The 22067-nt window shown below is 39.8% G+C and overlaps 1 protein-coding gene and 1 non-coding gene across 4 annotated transcripts; one reads left to right on the top strand and one right to left on the bottom strand.

Moving 5' to 3' along the window:
- Positions 1-2094: 2094 nt before the first annotated feature.
- On the bottom strand, positions 2095-9654 carry LOC100708558 (helix-loop-helix protein 1). Of its 3 annotated transcripts, XM_019352668.2 has the most exons (3): positions 9608-9654; positions 5473-5597; positions 2095-2919 (listed from the first exon to the last, which is right to left on the bottom strand). In XM_019352668.2, the coding sequence occupies exon 3, from the start codon at positions 2907-2909 to the stop codon at positions 2562-2564; it is 348 nt and encodes a 115-aa protein (XP_019208213.1). In that variant the 5' UTR covers positions 2910-2919; positions 5473-5597; positions 9608-9654; the 3' UTR covers positions 2095-2561. The 3 variants fall into 3 exon arrangements, with proteins under 3 accessions (XP_019208213.1, XP_019208211.1, XP_019208212.1); XM_019352666.2 differs by lacking the exons at positions 5473-5597; positions 9608-9654 and adding an exon at positions 3430-5453 and having other exon boundaries at positions 2095-3138; XM_019352667.2 differs by lacking the exons at positions 5473-5597; positions 9608-9654 and adding an exon at positions 3430-5453.
- On the top strand, positions 7479-7561 carry trnal-cag (transfer RNA leucine (anticodon CAG)). Its single transcript has one exon. It is a non-coding gene; the product is annotated as a tRNA-Leu (tRNA).
- Positions 9655-22067: the final 12413 nt, after the last annotated feature.

Raw genomic sequence — 22067 nt, 5'->3', positions numbered from 1 at the left:
ATTTTCCGCTCTCACCCGCAAGAGGTCGTCCTTTACGACTGCTGTAGAAGGGTCAGGGCCGTCAGTGAGTGTAACTGATGTCTAAATGTGATTTGCTACTTAACTTGACATTTTTTCACGAAGAAGCTCACGTGCAACTTCTCTAATTAGAAAATGAAAAGATTAAGCCCCGCCCAAACTATCCTATATTTAACCTGTCAACTAAAATAGTAATTATTATTATTTTTTCATTATTAATAGATGCGTTTGAAGCCAGTCATGTTTCGCTGTGCAAATGAACACAGTATATTCGGTTGTATGCACTTTTTATACTACACGTCTCTGTAAAAACGTTGTAAATTGAAGACTGAAAATTTTGATGGGGAAACTGACAGATAGGACTAGGAATAGGACTACATTTTCTGTCTGTTAAGGGTGTCTTTAATAGCATAACAGAATTAAAGAAACATCCAGAAATATCCACCCAGAATTATTTCAGTTATTTTACCTATTATGAGCAACCCGTAAGGCTGACCATTACTCTGAAGATCCACTGTTAAGGGTTGGATCTGTTTAACTATGATCATGGTGAGACCTTTGTTAATTCATCTCATACTTTGTCCTTATCTTTAATTAACTTGTATGGGCTTGCTTTTGCGACACATCAGCTTAACACATGATATTAATTGTAGAAGAAAGAAGGCTTAAAGGTAGGGTTAATAGGGGTATAACACCTGCACCTGATTGTGTCATCTCATTAGTGCCATACCAGGGATGTAATTTCTATAATAGCTCGAGGTTCTGGTGTCATAGCTGACACTTCCAGGGCCCTGGCGCCTCACCTCTGATCTCTGCAGACAGAAACTGTCGGTGGGTTCTGTAGTGGATAAATTGCCAGAGGAAATCCCATCACAGGCTAAGTGACAGAGACAAAAGGTAGAAGGGAACATGCCATTTTTCACTGTTATTGAAAGAACCACCTTTGCAATCTGAAAAAAAGGGAGATTTTCTTGATCCCCTGCACAACAATAGCAATAATCAATAAAACACAACGCAATGGTGCTAGTTTTTACTTAAGTCCTGACCTTGAACACAGCAGTTGACAGGAGATACATTTAGTTGTTTCTCTCTTGGTTTTTTAAATGCATCACATCTTCGACAGGCTGAATTTCCCTTATGGCTGAGACTTTTTCTGCATGGATTACACGGTAATTAAAGCATATGCTATTGAGGAATCTCCAGGTGCTGCTGAGTCTCTTGAGATATCTTATTAAACAAACATCTCTCAATAGCTCAAGATACTCAAAACCCGTAACTATGATGTCAAATATGATCTATATAATATGATAACAAAAGATTTATTTGGGCCTGCTCAATAACCATATTTTAAAAACTGACATCATACCACGAAGAAATCGCTTACCGTATATATAGTTCTCTAAAACACCAGCAGAGGGCGACGTTGCTCCTTTCAAGGAAAAATAAACTGGATTGAATTCTGAAATTAACAAACTCAAATTCGAATACATGTGCAGGAGGAATTGCATTAAACTTATAATTAAATTAAATATATTGTATCAAAATTCTGTGTGATCAATAAGCCTTTGTTTCACCATTTGACCAACATCTCTAAACACACACAAGCTTTGCGGTTCTTTGCTCTATTTGCGCCGAAATCTGACATTAAACTGAGCCCCGTGTTCCCTATATTCTCAGACGCATTGTGTTCGGTGTGTAGACCAGTGCGTGTAATGTGCTGCATGCACAAAGGACTCTCGCTCTTGCTGCTGGAGTGGACATGAACAATACCTCGAGCCCCATGGGCCACATTACAGATTCGCATAAATGGACGACAGGAGGAGCGCAGGCAGCCTCAGACTAATGGAGAGGAAAACCACAGGGGCGAGTGAGCTGAAAGCTACATCCTGATGTCATCCGGTATTTGGGCAGAATGTCAGAACCTTAAAATGTTCGGAAATCTGTTTTGAATGCCCATAAATTAGACCTGTGTCTTCGTTTAGCCATGACTAAGACAAAGGTGTCAACTTCTTTACAGACGCTACAAACAACCCTCTAAAAGAAAATATAAACTCACATTTATTTCTCAGCGTTTTGGTGAAACTTTATTGTTTCTGAACTCTTTCGGATTCAAAAATATTACAAGATGAGTTTGAAAAACAAGATGAGCTTTTTTACTGTTTATTTTAAGCAAATATGATTTGAAAGGAAATTCCAGCTGCCATTAGTAGAAGGAACACAGAACACACAAGTGTTTTACAGTTACATATTATATTATATATCTCTACAACTTGGTGGAATAAAAACTAACCCCAAGCACGATAGTGCTCCATAAGTTAGTGAATGATATACAGAATGCAATATGTGTATAGAGAAGGTCCCAAAGCATTTTCCATTCTTCGAGTCGTTTTACGGAAGTTAAGTCTCCTGTCCTGCAGCTCATCCTCATAATGAAACAGCGTCATGCAATAATAATGTCAGCGTGGTATTCCATTAGGATACAGACCAGGGATTCCCCAAATCTCTTGTTCTTTAGTGGCTGGTTACGCACTGTCACACTTGTCCTAAACGTCCAGCACGTGGTCGAGATATGAGATGTAACAAATCGCGAGTCGCAAGATTTCAATCTTGGACAACTTTTTGTCTGGCGGGAGCGTTGGGAGCAGTTTCCTTAGTTCTGCAAAGGCCAGGTTGAAGGCTACGACACGAACCCGTTCCCTGGTGGCATGCGCAGATCGATATTTAGCTGTGGCTCGCCTCTTGCGCCTCTTCTCCTCCCTGGAACGCGCTTTAGCCTCTCCATCCTGGGTTCCAACCGGCATGGACCCACACTGCGCACCGAGGGAGTCCAGAAGGGTGTCCGTGTGTCCCCAGGGGAGATCAGACTCCTGATGATCACCGCTGAGCATCATATCAAAACCTCTGTTAAAAAAATAGAATAAAAATACTTCTAGGCAAATGAACTGAGGCAATAGTGTAATTTTATAAAACATGCACAAATCATGGATGCAAATCTGAAAACATTTTATGTTCTTCTGGCTATAATGGCAATTAGGAACAAATGCAGGGATATGAGAGACTCCTGCTGCCCTTCAGTGGAGAATCTGTAGTATTGCCACTATAGCGACGCTGTCCGAGGTACTGAAACATCAAGACAAGAAAAACAAAGCGAAGCAGCCTTTGTTAGTTTTACAAAAAACAGCTGGTATAATAAGAATAACACACATTTATGATATCTTTCTTGAAGATAATATTTAGTAGAACAGTGTGCAGGAGGAACCTCGGATTGTTTGTGTTTTTATATGGTAATCTTTCAACTTTCTTGCAGATTGCGGCGAACCAAATCTAAAAAAATAAATAAAATAAAACGGAAACCGCGCAGAAGACCTTGGAGTAACGACCGTGGAACCAAAAAAACAAAGCTGAACTTACCTTGTGCATTCAAGGAGCAGGCTTCATCTCATTCAATATCAAATATTTAAGCTGCAGGTAAAGTTATCTTGCCAACAGCCTTCATGGTGTCTGACTCTTGATTTACCCGAGTGGAGAAAAATAGATGAAACCTGGACTTGAAGTGGAGTAAAAATCAGTCCTCCTGGTCTTTTCCTTCCATCACACTGTCACTGTTGTATGGCTCCATTCAGCAGCAGCATTTTTTGGTCTTCTTCACCCCCCACCTCCCCTATGCTTCCTCGCCTGTCTGTGCGCAGGATTACTCGTCTTACCATACGGAGCTCAGTGACGACAAGCAAAACGGATGACGCTGTCTTCTTTCACTTTTATTAACCAGCAGGTAAAAATAAAACCTGCCTGCGTTCCCTGTTTTATCAGATTTGTTTTTGCAGACGGTTCATTTGAAGGTTAAAATCCAGTCAACTAAATTTAAAGTCCACTTGACGTGAAACTTCTGCTAGTGACGTCACATTCCCCTGGCTCTTATTAGCAGAAGGTTAAGTGAGCACCTGTGTCTACACAGAAGGAAAATCAGAAAGCCGGTGGAATATCTGCTGTAATAGCCTTGACCTGATGCAAGACTGAGTCATATTTGTGAAACTGGAGAGTTAGAAGTTGACGAGATTGCTAGTAGAAAGCTGTAGATCTGCAAACCAGTGTGCACAACTCTTTCTTTGGACTAAGGAGGGGGGAACGTTTTTAATTTAATACATATGAAAACCTAATTTCATGCAAGTTATGCATACCATGCATTGATATCCATTCTTATATTGAGGATTAGTTTTTGTTTTTTATACCTCGTCTAGTCCAGTGTGCTAGTTGCAGAGCTGTGGCTATGACATTTTGATCTGCTCATTTCTGGAAATGTCAACGCTAATCATTACTAACATAATCACTGAGAGTAAATCACCACTGAGCCTCCACCTCTGTGTTGGTAGTGGAAAATGTTTCCTCAGACGCTGTCAGAAATGGCACAGTAAATGCTCAATTGGGATCGTGTGAAGTTATTGAGATGGCCTTGGCACATGGCTAACGTCATTACCGTTCTCTCGAAGCCGCTGTATGACCATTTATGTGTTGTCGATTTGAAAATGGCATGGATATGATGCTCATCACAGGAAAAAAAGAGGCGCACGTTATGACAATGGTTTCTCAAAATTGCAGTGTTGGCAAACATCAATATTTATGTGGCCTTTTCAAAGAGGACTTGACGGACATGATGGCATCCTTTGCATTTCTTTACAACGCTTAGATCTAATGTCAATATATCATTGACTTTTTCTTTTTTTTTTCTTTTCTTTTTTTTTTGCAGGACTGTGAGCACTTTGAACATCTGAATGAATAAATTTACCATCATTGCTGAAGCAGTGATGATCAGCTCTGCCTGTATCTGGCTGTAGCTGTAATCTTTCTGTAAGTTTTTATTTATGCTGTGATATCCTATGAAATATAAATGCTGGCCAGTCTGGCCCGCTGGCAAAATCACGCAATCTCTTTTGCCATCATCATGAAAAACCAGTACACGGATAATTTTTTATTGATCATGAATAGTAGGAACATTCACAGTAGAGAAGGCATGCAGCAGCTGGAATAAAAGACCATTTTATATACAGCTCCTTGTAATTATCAGTGTAAATACGGTTTAATCAATCTAAGATAAAATCATACATAGCCTTGTAATGACTTGCTTCTTGTATACTGTAGCCTAAAAAATGCTTTGCTCACAGATGTCTTGCAAGGTTACATCAGGCTGGCTTTTGCAGATATATATTATATATGCACATGCTCTGTTTCTGTGCTAGTTTTTCTGTTCTCTTTTACTCATTGACCTTCATTTGTCTTCTTCTTTGACTGCACAGTTTGGCTTAATGTCAGTAGGTAACATCAGAAAGTCAAGGATATACTGCAGATTCTGGAGAAGCTCAAACAGTTGCTCAGACAATATATATATTTTTTAAAATATCTGACACCAATGCAATATAATAATTAAGCAGAATTACTAAAAAAAAGTCCATACTGAACCTTAGTCAACCTTATTCAAGTCAAGCAGCTGTGACAATAAAGTCCAACTGGTCTTGTATCGTCTCCTCCTTTTCTTATTGGTTCTTCTGGGTTTAGCTTCTCATCTGTCTCAGTCTGGACACCATCTGTTTAAAGGACACGGACACAAGCCTCATATTCACATCTCCTCCTTCTCATCTGTTCATAACACTCACGTAAACCCGGGCATTATGAACATGCATTTGCAAAATCTTTGCTTACACACAATAAAAAACCAAAAAACCAAAATCAAACTAAATGTCCTGTTTTTGTCAAAGCTTATATTTTTACTGTGGAGAAAATATGCCCTGGTGTTTCCCCCCCCCCTTTATTTTTATTACTTTCCAGAACTTTACCTCCATCATCATTTGTCAGCTTCTATAATGAGTTTGCAGCAAACAGCACAGTAAATGTGAATGAGTTAAAGTAGTTAAGGTTTATTGTGTTCCCTATTCCTCCCACTCAGTCTGGTTAACATCTGCTGTCATATTTCGTTTCTGCTGATTTGGACTTTGGTGGCATCTAATCAATCAGCTCAGTCCCCATGGTGACAGGGAAGGAAACAAAGAGGGCAACAGAGGAGGGGAATAACAACAGTGAACAAAAACAACAGACACAGAGAACTCTGATGTCTGAAGACAACATCAACCTGTGAGCAAATTGTCCGAATTATTATCAAGCTTTGTTGTAAAATTTAAGCTGACATTAAATAATTAGTAAAATAGTAATTAATACAGAGAATGTTCAATAGAAAAGAAAATACTAATGTATTAACAAGTCTTCCCATGTCACACAGAGGTGTGCAACATATTAGAGATAGAGGGAGACATTAACCATAGAGAACTTTTTCATGCTTGTGCTATAACATCAAACAAATATCCGGGAGGTTTGTGTGTCATCCACTCGACAGAGAACACAGCGCAGTGTTTCCCTGCTAGACACTGCCACAGTTCAGTGAACATCTCTTCATGGTGTTGCCTTCAGGGGCTTTGAATTTGGAAAAATCTATTTGCTTGACAAACATATAATAAGTGACTTATTATCCAGATTAAAAAAAAGTACTGAGGGAGGATCAGGAAGGGGCTGGGCGCGCGCGCTAGCACACACATACGTGCGCGCGCTCGCTCGCTCGCTGATGTACGGAAACAGAGCAGAGGTGTGCCTTTTAAGAAATGCATCACTTTACAAAGGCACAAAATGTGAAAATATAGATTCAGAAATGGCAACATGTACTTGTGAAGAAACTGCACAACATACAACAGAAAGGACATTTTATGACAAAAGAAACAAGAACCAACAAAGTGATGGTGCACAAAATCTGCATACATACCAGTTTTTGCTCTTTTTAAAAAAAGAACTAGTTTAGAACCAAACTTCTTGCAAAGAGAATCGTGCACTGTTACTAACTCTGTGTTTCTCAGTATGACTCCTTAAAAGGGAATTTTAAGGTTTAAAGTTTCACAGTCAGTATAATATTGCTCCAGGACACCCCCCTGGATCTTTTCCTAAAGGCTGATGCAGCAAACCCATTTGTTTCCCTGCCAGGCAGCAGTGCTGAGGTGGTGCCAAAAGTCTCCCAGTAAATCCCGGACTTGTGTTTACTTCTGGTCATTGCAGTGATTAAACCAGTGACATTAATCTGTGAAAGGTTGCAGTTTGCATGCTTCACAATGATTCTGTTCTGTCAGTAGCAACAAATCATGACTCACCATCTGGATGCCCATTACTCACTGTTGATTTTTACAGTTTGTGATTAAACCATAAACTGCATCAAATCAATGTGTTGGGTCCAAGAGAACCGAACAATGTCGCCATCTAGTGGTAAGTCGCAAGTACTCAATACGATGGAAAAGTGGAGGGAGCATGGAGAATTAATTGTGTTATTCAAATATTTGTAATCCATATTAAATATATTCAGTAAACCCACTATATGAAGTATGACCTAAAAATAACACAACAAAACAGTTTTTCAATAACATGTCGCACAAGTCAGGATGGCCGAGCGGTCTAAGGCGCTGCGTTCAGGTCGCAGTCTCCCCTGGAGGCGTGGGTTCGAATCCCACTTCTGACATCATCTGTTTTCTGTAAATCTGAACAGTTTCCATTCTGACAACTGCGAGGCTTAGAAGTATGAAAAGTTTACAAAACGTCATATCGAGTTCCTGGTTGATGTCATATTGCTCAAAATGAATCCACTAGAGGGCACACCTGGCTCTTTTCAGTCTGTACATCCAGTAAAGTGCCATAGAAGTCTCAGCGAAAAAAAGTAGAATTAAAAGAAGAAAATCAAACTGTTGGTTTTTAAATGAACTCTTCAGACTAAGCTCAGTGCCTCGTACAGTGAACCATGAAAAGCTTCTTGATTTGAAATCACACAGAGTTTTTGGAGTGATCGAGCTGCTTGTTATTATTTATCAGTAATGTCGGTGAAAAATAGAATTAATTATTTTTGACAGTAGTGAGTTTACTTGTGAAATCATATCGTATGTATTCAAAGGAGTTTGCAAAGAAAAGCGTCTGGACTTCTTTAAGTATATCGTACTTATGTCGAGCTAAAGAGTTTCAACTCCTCTTATTTCTCAAGCATAAGGCAACTGCTTCTCTCAGCACACACGATTTTCAGTCCAATATGAATGAGTTTTATATTTTATTATAATTTTTTTTTTTTTTTTTTTAATTTTTACATCTGTAGTTGTGACTCCATAGCTGCTGTTACAAACAAAAACAACTTTTTTGGTGGAAACGTGTAGATCTGGTTCCAGATTGGGCACAAGCACCAAATATATTCCCAATAACATTTATTAAGCTATTTATTTACATCTATCTATTCTTTTTTTTATATCAATATTTTAATACTGCTATATATCTTTAATTTGTATGTATGTGTTTTTACTTTAGAGAAATAGAAATACAACTGCAACACTTTGCATTGTCCACACGATGGCACTGTAACTCACCTTTTTCTGTTAATACCCACATAGATAAGATTGATATGTAATTATATTTGCTTCTTTTAATGCCCATAATTTACATGACCGCAGGCTAAACTACAATCTAACGATGGTTTCATCTGTGTGTAACTATGTGTTTTGAATCCCCACTGCAACGTGTGATCAACCACGAAAACCCACTCCTGGTAATTGTGCAATTGTAGGTTGAGAGGATCACTCAGCCGCCGGACTCACGTAAGCACAGCAGAGCACACAATGTTGCAACAAAACAGCCTGGGATCGAGTAGCTGGATGTATCGCTGTAAAAACATACCCCCCAGCAAAACACATGATCCCTGTCTGTTACAACAAACGTACAAAGGGAGGGAATGCTGTGACAAGCTCAGTGAGAAGCACAGTCAAGAACAGCACACTAGAGTGAAGTTTAAGAAACAGAAGAGCCACAGAGATGACATAAAACGTCTCATAAACACTAAAATGCTTCGCAGTTTTCCACAAATATAAGAACTGCTTTGACAAATGTCTGCCAGTCATTAAAGATGAAGTCAGGCTCAATAAACTAGAAAAAAAAAGACAGACCACAGAATGAAAGATAGCTGACAGTGCTTAGGCTATACTGTATGTCTCATTCAAGTGGCATGCTGCTATGCGTTAATATGCAGCAGTTGCTCGTTACCCACCTCCTCCTAACAGTGGCTGGGATAGAGAGACTTAGGACTGCCTTTGGTCCCAGATGTATGCCAGCTCATGTCTGCCTTTGATGCCTTGTGCTGGCTCTAATTTTTTTTTTTTTTTACAGGGCAACTTTCATGAGTGGGCTTCACCTCCGGCAACTGTTTCTTTGCAGAAAACTAATGCAAAGGAAAACAGTGCTGGAGACCAGTAACAGTAGAGTGAGAGGATCACTCAGCCACATCTGTTTCATGTGGCTTGAAGACTTCAGGAGTGGCACACCATACTGAAAAATCCCGAAGACAAAGAAAGAAGCACACACGCTCAAACATCTACAGTTGCTGCACAATAGACCACACATGCAGAAACGTAGACACACATGGGCTCTGTCTCTCTCTCTGGGTTGGCCCAAATAGGAAAAGACTCACATTGTCTTGAAGTAGAAGAAATACTTGGATTTTTTAAGTTTAAAATAGGCTAAATCTCCAACTTACTTTCAGTGAATCCACATAAAAGTGCTATCCATTCTCAGTAACAGATATATGGAAATAAGAGGCATGAGAATTAATCCTGCAGTGGCAGCTGGCTGATTGATGACCTCGATTGCTAACTGAGAGCACCTTAGTGCGGCAGAGCTAGATGGGCATAGAGAAACAGCTTGTTAGGCTTCACAGTAGCCTGAGCAGCTTGCTCACATCAGTAAGCCATCATTCATAGCTGACACTTTGCCTCAGAAAAAGGAACTGTCTTTGTCTAGCTTTTCCTGGTAATTGTGGAAAGTTTTGCTTCTGATTAGACTTAATCTAATCTAAATATTTCTTTTCTTGGCAGCTTGGAAAGCCTTGACTGTGTGTGCTCACTAGAGCTTATTCAGCACTGCCACCAAAGATGCTGCTGTGCAGGTTTTAACAGTTAGGAGCTGCACAGCAGATGTAACAGAGCTGGCATGGCATGACGTTTGAAGTCACTGCTACTGCTGTGGACATCAGCGGTATAACTTCGGGTTGCAGGAAAAGTAAAGAATCACAAACACGTCTGTTATGCAGGGAAAACCTGCGTAACTGGTATGGGAGGAAGGGAAACTGACATGAAAGGGCAGGATTAATTCAAAGAGGAAGAGCTTTATTATTTTTCAGGTAGAGCCTGAGTGCCTGAGAGCATTTGTGTTGCCCTGTAAACACATGTTAAACCTAGTTGTAAACGTTTTTTATTAAATCCTCAGTTACTCATTCAGTGTTCTTGCAATCATGAAAAACTGGATGGATCAGGCGCTTAGACTGCTTAAAAGAATCAAATACCAAGGGAGCTTTCACAGTAAGGGCTCACAAGAGATTTTTTAAGTACTGTCTGGTTATGTGGAATATTTTCCCCCCACTGAATCTGTTTACTACTTATACAGAACAAGAAAGCCATTAGGTCTTTAACCTCTGGGAGTTCTGAGTAAGGGTTTAGTGAAGATGGCACGCATATCTTTTTTTGTCTCTTCAGAAAGGCATCCTGCACAACTGTGGCACCCAGGTGCTCAGATTTTCTGGGATCCAGCTCGTGTTTCTTCTGAGCCCCGCAACACTGTGCCAAAGGGCTTGCGTGCATGACTGCAAGCCTTCCAGGGAAAAGAGCCACTCTTCTTTTACTCACTCCTTTGATTAGGAAAAGGATTTCCAGCTGAGGCTCGAGGTCCTTGAGAAACATGATAGCAAAGAGTTTAGACTAACAGTGGAGATCCACCTGCGCAAGAAGCTAATAACAGTGTTTGTTTAGTTAATACCAAATTAAAGCTGCTTCTATTCTGAATTCATTCAGTAGAACATTTTATTTTCCAGTTAGACTTCCTACATGGTAAATATTGTCATTAAGGCCTAGAATGCCCGCAGCTTGTCTTGTGTTTGAGGTATAGCCAGGATATCATAAAAACATCTGTATGATGTAAAATATCACAGGCCGAGAAGGAAATTCAAAAATTTTGGCAAATGTGTTATATAGTGTATAATTTCAGCTGTTTTTTTTAATATAAAAAAAAGTTGCAGAATATTTATCAGAGAAAAATCAGACACCAGATGAAAACTGACTTTATGAAGTAATCCTATTTGCCTTTTACTGGTAAGCCCACTCCCATTTACGCTGCTCATGTGGTGAAGCTTGCGCTTTGTCTCGTTCTGGCGTTTTTGTGTAAAGCTTCGACTTGTATGTTTGGGTGACCTGACTGAATGTTATTTTGAACAAATCAGTCGTCTTGCATGCCATCTGGGTGAAGCTACGGTGCAGTTTGTAAACAAGTGCTCTGGTGAGTTAAGGGTCCGCTTCCATGCAGGAGCGAGCTCTGTGAAGACGCATGAGTGGCTGAGGCCTTTTCCCAGAGAAACAGCTTTTGTTTGGGTATGGAGGAAATGAGACGGGGGGAGGGGGGATGGAGGGGGGGAGGCACACTTAAGGAAATGGCCTTGCACTCAGATGTGCAGACCACAGCCTGTGACATGTAGGGACTGGATGGCGTGCATATTTCACAGCTTAGGTTTCACAAGGTCACTGGATGTTTGTTTGTCTTAGTCGGGTCCAGCCTCATAATCACCTGTCTTCATAGCAGGAACATTTTCAGATCATTTCCTTTTTTTGTTGTAAAAAAACAAAATAGAAAAAAATGCTGTTGAGGTAATTACTAAAGACGTCATGCAGGTCAGTGGAGGTTTCATTATTTTTGTTATAGGTTGCTGGGAGTGGACGTTTATCAGCTAACTTCTTTTTATCACATAACATAGCAAATTTGACATATGTAGCTCATTATGGCCTAATAATTAAAAAATATGGCAATCTTCCATCAGTAAATCTAGACAGGAACATGAGAAGATTCTGAGGAGCGCTTTTTCTGATGATGTCATGGTCCCAGACACAAAACTATATAGTGTTGGAGTCTGAAGTGTTTATGTATGTTAGGGCTGTACCATGCTCTGTGATCTGGTGTCCATCCTGCTCTCCCATTGTCCATATCAGTTCTCCCACCCTGTCTGCATTGAAGGCCATTTTTGGCTGGTTCAATGGGAGGAAGTGGGCACCATCTTATACCAGTGATTGAAAAGTCTCTGGAAAAACAGTGCTGGAAGTCCAAATGCAGATATTCATTCAGACATAAATAACAATCTAACGTTGTGGTCTGAAAGTAGATCTGGTGGACGTAACATGTCCCAGGCCCTCTTTATGTGCAGTATATGGAATATATTTTTTTTTAATTGTACAAAAGCAAAAGAGTAAAAACCACCATGTGCAGTCTGGTGTTATAAGGTGTAGTGTAATTTTTATTTTCTCATCAGTGAGTTCCTGGAATTTTCGTTTGCTGCCTGGCAAAAACTGACACATGTAAAACAAAGGAAATAACACATTAATTAAGAGGCATTCAAGGAGCAAGTTCCTTTTTTTAAAAAAACAGAGGAAGACTCTAGTTAGACGTTCCATCTTTATTCCAGACCATTCAACACATTCGCACTTCTTATCAAATGAGCTGATTTTTTTTTCTGTAGCCTTCTTTACAATTCAGCTTATTTCTGCAGCCCAAAGAAAGTCTGTAGATTTAAGACACTTCTGCATTGGCTTTACCTTTTAGACCCAGAAGCTCCATAAAATTTTATTTGCAGTGTATGACTGGGTACTCATCTAGTGTCATTTTTAAACGTACATGGTTTGTGCTCCGCTGTAGCCGGACATCGTATAAAAACTCACAAATGTTTCCAGGAGGTGAGAACAAGCCACACAATGTTCACCCAGTACAAAGGACAACTGCAGAGCTACTTTTTCTTTACTCTTGTTTTTGAGTTTTTGTTTTGAGTGACTGATTTACTTTAAGCACAAAAATCTTTTGATTAGGTTAAAGAAAAGATCATGGATTGGGTTAAAATATATGCTTTGACAATGTTAACTGCATGTTAGAACGTCAACTTCCTTCAACTGTAACAAGCTTCTCTCTCATTTTCATTGTAAGTGGCACTGCCAGTGAAGACACCGGCTGAGACCTTTGGCTGTAGTTTCACAGCATCTATTTCAGTCTCTGAGGGACTAAGTAGTAAGTAGTACACAAAAGAAGTTCTTTGAGACTGTCCTCACAGTTGTAGTGAATGTGTTTATTTTGACTGCACACTTCAAGAAATGTATTTCTCAAAAAGTTAAAAGGTAAATATGAAGAATTTGCAGTGTAAAGTAAACACTTTCTTCTACTCTAAATCACAGAGTAAATCTCTGTGAGCCAGATATGACTGTTTGTTCTTTGTTAACTTTTGGGAGTTTTGATTAGGTCATAAATCGGTCCTTGTGTTTGCACCAGATGTCACAGGGTTAACAACAGGCCAGGCTTTAAATATGATGACTCACAACAGAGAGCGGACAGAGAGTGGGAGAGAGAGAGATGGTAAAATGCAGAAGAAATACGAGGCAAATTATTTATATCATCCATCCTCTCAATCTTTCAAGGGTTACATTAAAATCCAATCGGTTATTCCTCGACAAAGAAAAATGCAGCTTGTCGAACTTTGCCTGCGTGTGAGAGACTGAATCCATGTGTGCTTGTACACGAAGAAAAGCGAGGCGCGCTTCAGGCCACTTCTATTAAGATTGGCAGCAGGAAAGGTCTGTAATGAAGAACTACCGGCGTTAACTTTTATGCTTTGACTTTCAGCTGCCCCCTTTACCTTCTCATCACAGAGTGCCCATTGTATGTTCCCCATCATTATGGAACTGAGGTATTTACTCTGACATCTGAGTACAACCACCGGCCCAAAAGCCACACCAATCAGGGTAGCCTTTTAAACCAAGTTTTTCTTGCAGCATGTAGATAATGTTGTTGAAAATTACAAATTCAGATCCTGTGAATAAAAAAAAAAAATGGAACAAATGTAAATCTCTCAGTTCCAAAAGCAATATCACAGCCTGTATGAAAAGAGTTCAATACAACAGCTGTGGAGGAACAGGACCAAAACACTCTATATAAAGGCCTGAAAAGGAGGGAAAAAACACAGGTGAAAAAATAATAACAAAAACACCACCGCCTTCCTCTTTTCATGAACTTTTGCAGGATGTGTCTTTCATCCCTTGCTCACTTTATCCTTATCCTTTGTGTTAGTCTTCTCCTCTCACCTATGTTAAAACTCGCAGGAAACTTTTACGACAATGGGAAATTTTACACATTTTTTTTTTACAAATGAGTGATTTGAATGTTCATCTGAGATGTTTTTCTCTGGGGATTTAACCATAGATTACCACATATAAACAGTCCCACAAATTAGGCTCCTGACAGGCATTTTTACTCGGGTCAGCTGGCATTGATAGGGCCCAGGCGAGCCTGCACTTTGCAACTCTGTAACTCTCACACGGAAGGCCTGCCATCGTGTGTTTTGATGAATGAATGGACATGAGGCTATTGGCTTCGATTCAGACTCTGATGTATAGAGTGCCTGGTACTGAGAGGCTGACGTGAGGCAGCAAAGCTGTTTTGTATTTACAAGCCAAGGTTGAGTGTGGCTGGGAGGTTCTTGGAGGCTGGTTTGGAGTGTCAGAGTGACAGGGTTAAGACTCCAGTCAGCCATTACGCTCCCTCTTTAAATGCTTTTCTGTATTCTAATGAGAAGCAGATTCTCTTGGAGCATCTTCACCTCAAACTGCAGGGTGATGATAAAAACAGGCATACGATGAACACAGCACACCCTATTCCTCATTTCTGTTTGGTCCCTTGCGCTGATGTTCAGTTTTGTTTCTATTTGACTATGTTTTCTCTCTTTTTTACATTTCTTGGTTGTGTGGGATTTCTCCCTGGGATCATTCTGTCACTGCTAAACATCAATAAAAGCAACGAAAGACTGCAAATGGCCTCATATGTTTTTGTCTGAGAGCAAAAGCTGAAACTAGGCTCTGGCTTACAGATGAGACTATGAGGAAAGGCTAGATGAATGAGGGTGCTAATGCTAGTGCCCCTCTCTAGCAGCCCAAGGCGCAGAGGGTTGGACTCCAGATGAGGCCTGCGTTGCCACATCCTGGCCGTAATCCCCCTGCAGTCCATGTTCACTTGTGTGCATGAAATCTGTGGAGAGACCAGGAATGGGAACCACCTGGGAGAGAGACAAATGGCTTGAGGTAATTTTCCAACGCATGTTGCTCTTGTGATTTTAATCGATCACTCAGTTTTTTTTTCTTTAAAGGACATGATATTTATACTGTACCACCATGTAGATCTTTTTTTTTCTTTTTTCCCTCCATTTAACTGAGTCAGACTTCGTTCTGCTAGCATGTTTACCTACATTATTTATTCCATCATCATGTTTGAGTGCTTTGGAGTCGTGTTTATAGCCAATAAAACCCACAATGTTTGGTTTTCTCCCAGTGCCTCACGCTCACGTAAAACCTAACATGTGCTGTGTTTGCATTGGGAATGTCGCTTTGTGTAGGTCACCTCGGCATGTTGATGCAACGTAAAAGTTTGAAACTTGTTATAACACTGTGAACTTGATCCCAGGGACCGTACGTCAGCACCAAGGCTTTCATGTACAACCATAAGCTGGCAAAGACACCTATAAGTATTGAAATATTGCTGCAGGCTTCTCCAAAACAACACCGCATTCCAGAAATCCTGATGGTCCATTTTTCATCTAATGTGACAGGACAATAGGGGTGAAAGTTACCTACAATTTCTGTGAACTTTGTCAGCAGGATCGAAAGGCAATGTGTTGCAATGCACATATCAGGATTGTCAGGATAGGATTACCAGATTAGCTGTAAACCCTGGGGTACAAAAAGAGACGGACACCTTCTCCTGCAGCATGTGGAGAGATTCTGTCATTCACTAATCCATACTGGACATTCAGTGTCCCCTGGGGCTACACTTTTCTTCGCCTATTACCTATCTCCTGCATGATCTCAGTGACCTGGCTCATAGTAATGAACATGAGCAGTTTGCTGTGTGTGTGCAAAGGAAAGAAAAGGAGTGCGGGGGGTGTAAAAGGCTTGGGGAAAGCAGAATTTGCTTTTTGTTTGAATTACCAGTGCGTGCAGAGATGATGGACAAAGTCAATGGAGTATATGAGCCGCAGCCGGTCATGGCCAACGACTTAGCAGGAAGGCACTGACAGATTCAGTGAGGTAAGGGAACGTAGAGCAAAAAGAAAGCTCTTCCAGAGAGCCAGAGAAAAACAATGGGAAGAAGTTAAGACTTCAAAGTGACAGCTCTGGTCTCTAATATTAAAAAAAAAAGGATCAGTTTACTGTCTTGGAAGCGATCAATCCACAGAGAATTATCTTTACAGTTCCTGTTCAGGGTTTTTAAGTTTTGTACCATCTTTAAACTGATCCCTCACAAGTATGCTGCTTTGTTTCTCTCTTATTGTTCTCTTCAGAGCCATTTTCATCACAGGAGGAAACGTTTTTTCAGCAAAGAAGCTCCAAAAACCCCTCACTGTTTGCTCAGAACACAGATATAGTAACTTACCAGTGAACATAATGGATCTTTTGGCAGCTTAAGACCTATTTCCCCTAAGAGCAAAAAGGAGAGTGAATACATTAACCAGATGGCCAGGATTAAAAAAAAAAAAAGCTTACATAATCAATTGTTTCAGGCAATTTTAGGAATATTTTTGCATAAATGTTCGGCACAGAGACTTTTTACTTTTTCTTTTTCTTTTTTTTTTGACATCTGAGCAGGTCTCAGGTTTCGCCTACATTCATGGAGCTGTTGTAAGGTATGCTCGGTCGGTGTGAGGAATGCCTTGATTGCCACATTTCCTGACAGAGACGCACTGTTTCTGCCAGACGCGCACCTGCACGAACAGATCCCAAAAGATCACCTCATCAGAAGCACCGGTAAAAATGTATCTTTTTGAAAGAGAGGGGCTGCAAAAACCCGAGACAAAGTCCAGCTTAATAAATAACTTCCAATCTTTTGTCCTTTGAATAGTTTTGTAAGGTTCAGTGGTCACCCCTCCCTCATGTTCATGCACTCCCTGACAAGCTCCATCCTCCTCTCCTTGTGCGAGCTGCTTTCAGCTTCACTCACGCAGGTCCTTCTCGGCTTGAAAGATAAATGTAAATGAATAAGTAATTAAGTGAAAAATGAGTGAGGTTGGAGCAGTGGATAAGCTGGAATGTGCGGGTGTAGAGAAGTACACGGGGGAGCCTCTGAGCAGGAGGGGAGGTCGACTGTAACAATGTGGTGGGGAGAAAGTTTGAGAGGTACCCTTTGAACGGACATTTGCAAGAAAAAAGAACGTGTCGGTCAAACCCGCCACCATGAAGCAGGGCTAGACAATGCAAACAGCCGTCATTTGCAATAACTGATGCAGTCTTTCTCCGTTTTGTTCCTCCTCACTGTTTTCCCTCTTGAGCATCCCTATCTTTTTCAATCCACTTATCTCCTGACAGTTTATTCTGCTTCATCTTGATTTAATTGAGCAAATATCTCTCAAAAACTGTGCTTGAATGATTGAAAACAGTAAGCCTTTATCAAAACAGATAACTCCGGATGTCTCTATTTAAGCCTGTGCAAATGAAGAGTCAAATGCTGCGTCTCAGGAATTTTGGCAAAGACAAGCCGATTTTACTTAACCTTTTTCCCTTAGCAAACAAACCTGTCTAAAAGAGTTTTATAGTCTGTATAGCATGAGAAGGAACGATTAATCGTGGACTCCACGTGTAGCCTGGTACATGCTAGGTGTGGGATTAGTGAATCAGACGTGGAATAACACAAGCATTAAAGCTGAGGTAAGTAATACTTGACCACTTGAGGACAGTGGAAAAAATACACGTCACTTATAAACTAACAACTACTGTGTCAGTGTATTATTTAAAAATATGGCTCCTATTTACTTACTTTAGAGATCCAGAATATTAACCACACATCGTTTTAGATACAGGCCTTTCCCTTAGTTTACCAGGTTTTCTGGACTTGATGATGAATACTTTATGCTTTCTTCTCAACCAAATGAACTTCTGAAGGAAATTCTCTTAGATGTTTTCTCTCTCTTTCTCTCTCTCAGACATATATATGCAGTAAACATCATGGCAGCGGCTAAAATTAACCGAATGAAGACATGAGCTGAAGATGTTTTTAAGTAAATAAAGTCAAAATGTCTCTAATGTAATCTAAGTGAATTCTTTACTCATTACACCTTTATTAAGGATGTTTTTTGTGGCAGAAAGCATGTTGAAAGCAGAAAGTACACAACACACACTCACACACACACCCAGCCACCCCTGCTGTTCCCACTCTGGCTTCCCTGTGAATGAGGACAGCAGAACAGAGGTTGGCAGCAGTCTGCGGGGCTACGGATGCTTATCAGAAAGGCTTACAAATCCCCCCCGATGCTCCTGATATGGAGGACAATGGGTATGCGTGCGTAGTGGGAACTCTCTTTAAAGCCTTATTGAAACTGACTTCACTACTTTGCTCTTTACTGAGGTCAGAGTAGCCTGCTGGCTGTATTTCATTGCTGTATACAAGGCATGCAGTCATAATAAACTTTAGCCCAATTGGTGACCCAAACAGGTCAACAATATCATTTTCATAAAGAAATAGGCTGGACACTCTGTACCTGCTTAAGTCAATACTTCCCTCATTAAACACAACATCAAAGACATTACTTCCCTCTGAGCTCGATCAAAGTATATTATTATGATTTGACAAAGCAAATATCCTTTTGCAGTGGACTCCTTAGATAAATCCCACAGTTTCTGACTCTCTTTGTGGTCCCGTCTTTGTATTGAACTTGGGGTTAATTGCTCTGGTGGTGGCAAAAGCAGCTGTGAGGCCACCAGAGTTGCAGGTGAGCAGAAGCTTTCAACAAACACACGAACCTCCCACGCTGCTTTGTGGCGTTTTCAAAGAACATTCTTGAAATGAGACAGCGTAAGAGTCAAATAAGAGGATAAAGACTGAAGTAAAACTGAAAAAAACCTTTTGCAGCTGATGCTAGTTCTCTGGGTTTAAAAAGGAGCATTGCATTTCATGAATTCTTTACAAAAGCAGACAACACCCGCAACACCCCTTTGCATCCTGATTTGGTCGGATTGTTCAAAATGAACCTGAAACACAGAAATTACTGGACAAAAATGTAACTGTCATTATTCAGAGGGTGTTTTCAGTTATCTTTGTGGGGCTGAATGGTGGGTTTGACCCATGTCTGGGTTTTGGGTGGAAGCTGAATACAGTAAAATTGATTTACTGAATGTCTGCAACTTTGGTTTCATATTTAGTTGACTAGGGCGGGGTGCCGCAGGGAGTTGGCCTCATATGAATATGTCTGCTGAATATAATGATTTTATCCTCAGTACTGGGATGTACTTGTTGTAATTGTTTTATACATAAAAAAACAGTGTAATTTATTTTGCTGTATGAATTAGTGTAAAATGGGAGTTTTGAAATAATAACAAATATGTTTTAATCATTTTTCCAATCATATCATCATGTTTTAATGATTTCTACCAGTTTTCTTTCCATTAGAGACCATTCTTTGTACCAACACAGTCTCACTGCAGTTTGTGAAATTGCTACTAAAACAAGTGAAGGGCTTTTACTTTGAAAGAATGATTAAGTCTACTGTGGGAAGTTGGAAAGTTGGCGTAACACATGGGACTTTAACCCAGGACACTGGGGTTCAAATAGCGTATGATACCATTGTTTTTAGACTTCCTCTGTTATTTTGCCTTCACGCCAACAGCCATTACCTCTCGTTCATCTCGTTCTTGGGAGCATGATATCTCTTCTGTCCCTTGAAAGGATTTTTTCAATTTTTTGAACAAATGTTCCCTTTGACTCAAAGGCGAGCAAGTCACACGACACTGTGACCTCAGAAAACATATTTTTGGCCATAGTTCAAGAATAATAATGACATAATTTCACACCAGTGAAAACTAAGATTGCTATATGTGAAATTGTCCTGAAAGAAAAAAGAATTTGGCCATTATCCAACATCATAACTTATGAGCAGAAGGCGATAGTATGACCGTAGTTCACGTTTAAATACTGAATTGAAGACACTGATGTGTGGTGTCCACCTGTTCAATTCCTCCAAAGTCCACACTATAAAATATTTCAGTGCACCTGGCTGATAGAAGCATACAAGCTACTTGGTTGAGTTTATAAAATATCAGCGTTTGAGTTAAAAGTATTAGAAAAACCTGTTTGGCAGAAAGCTTTGAAGACAAACTTGTTCCATGTGTCTGTAGGCCTGTGCTGCTGGGAGACCTCCCTGATGCACTGATCACTGCTTCTCTCTTGCACTCTTAGTGCATTTGTATGCTCCTTTGGGGATATATTTAAATTCTTTATTTATTGGACAATGGGCATATTACATATTCATAAACTTACTGTATTACCAGTACCAGTATTACAAAGTATTTCTTCTAATGGTTACTTTAAAAATAATATCCTTTGGATGTTATTTGACAGGAACAAAGGATGCTGAAGTAACAGTTAGCACTATAGCAGTATTTGACACACCCCATTAGTTCCAAAAATTTCAAATAGTTACAATAACAATATACATACATCTCTGTATTACAAGGTGGAAGAGTTACTGTGACTGCCCTGCCAGTGTCTGTGTCTGTTGTGTCTCCAGACACATTCGGTCCATAGTTTGACAAACTTTTCCATCTGTCAGTGCGAGTACGTGATCTTTTTTATTAGATGTATAAGATCAGCAATTGCTATCTATTCTTCTTTTGTGTGTGTGGGTGGGTGGGGGGTGGGAGTGAGGGGTGTGGGGAGTAGAGGGGGTGGGGTGTTTGTGTGTGTGTGTGTGTGTGTGTGTGTGTGTGTGTGTGTACTCAAATAGAAACCAAATAGTTATTTGTTACAGTATCCATTTCTATTCAAATGAAAATCAGTGTTTCCCAACACAAAGACACTAAACTGGAAGGGTATGTTAACATTTAGAACCTTTTCCATTCCAGAGCTGTGTAACTGCTGGACCTCCTTTGGATATTATTAACTTAATATCTTCTCTCTCACAGAGTTGTACTGTTGCATTTCTCTCCCTTTCTCTTTCTGCGAGCTCTAGAGCTGGATGTTCCTGATCTACGCTTACAGGTCCCACCAAACCGCCAAGTGTTTATTGTCTTTTGTTATCGGTGTTTATCTTTTGTTTCTCTGATCTACTCTCAACCTAACCGGTCGAGGCAGATGGTCTCCTTACCTGAGTCTGGTTCACTTGTAGGCTTCTTCCTGTTTAAAAAAAGATATTTTTTTTACTCCTCCTGCTGCCAAAACTGCAGTCATTGACCTAAAAGTGCACTGAGATTACTTCTGTTGTGACTTCCTTAAATATAAATAAAGCTCCAGTGAATTGAAGGAAAAATAGTGAAGATAAGCCCATAAGCAAAAAAACCAACAAAAAACAAAAAAAAAAACCCCTCAACAACAACACTTTGACCATCTGCCAATAATGTTGACTCCTATGAGTTCTGTGTGAACCATCTGAACAGGTAGTGTTTATATATCTTATCAGATTTTTCATATATGCTAACTGCTTTCCAAAAATGCCAATCATGGCAAAATATAATGCAGCTACAATACTACAGCTACAGCTAATATACTATGCATAATTACTCAGAAAAACAATGCACATGCAGCATAAAGTTAAAGGTAAATGTTGCGTGAAGAGTTTTAGGACGTTTAATATCCAAAATGTAAAAATGATTGTCATGGTCTACATAAAATAATAATAATATTATTATTAATAAGTAATACATCATATGTTTTGTATTGGCTAATGTGATAACAGAATAATAATATTACAGTACATTGTTACAGTGAAGACATACAAAAACCTGCATGTCATTTCAAACTTGCAACTGAAATAATATTTGCCAGTTTTACATATTCTTTTTTAACCGTTTAGCTGAATTAAGGGAACAACAGTGGGGCTAAACCGAAACTGGCTGGGCTGCTGACTGTTGATTGAACGCTTGGCGATGCCATGTCAATACGCA

Source organism: Oreochromis niloticus, linkage group LG16 (assembly GCF_001858045.2).
Source record: "Oreochromis niloticus isolate F11D_XX linkage group LG16, O_niloticus_UMD_NMBU, whole genome shotgun sequence".
Lineage (NCBI taxonomy): Eukaryota > Metazoa > Chordata > Actinopteri > Cichliformes > Cichlidae > Oreochromis > Oreochromis niloticus.
This window is presented reverse-complemented; position numbering and strand designations above follow the sequence as displayed.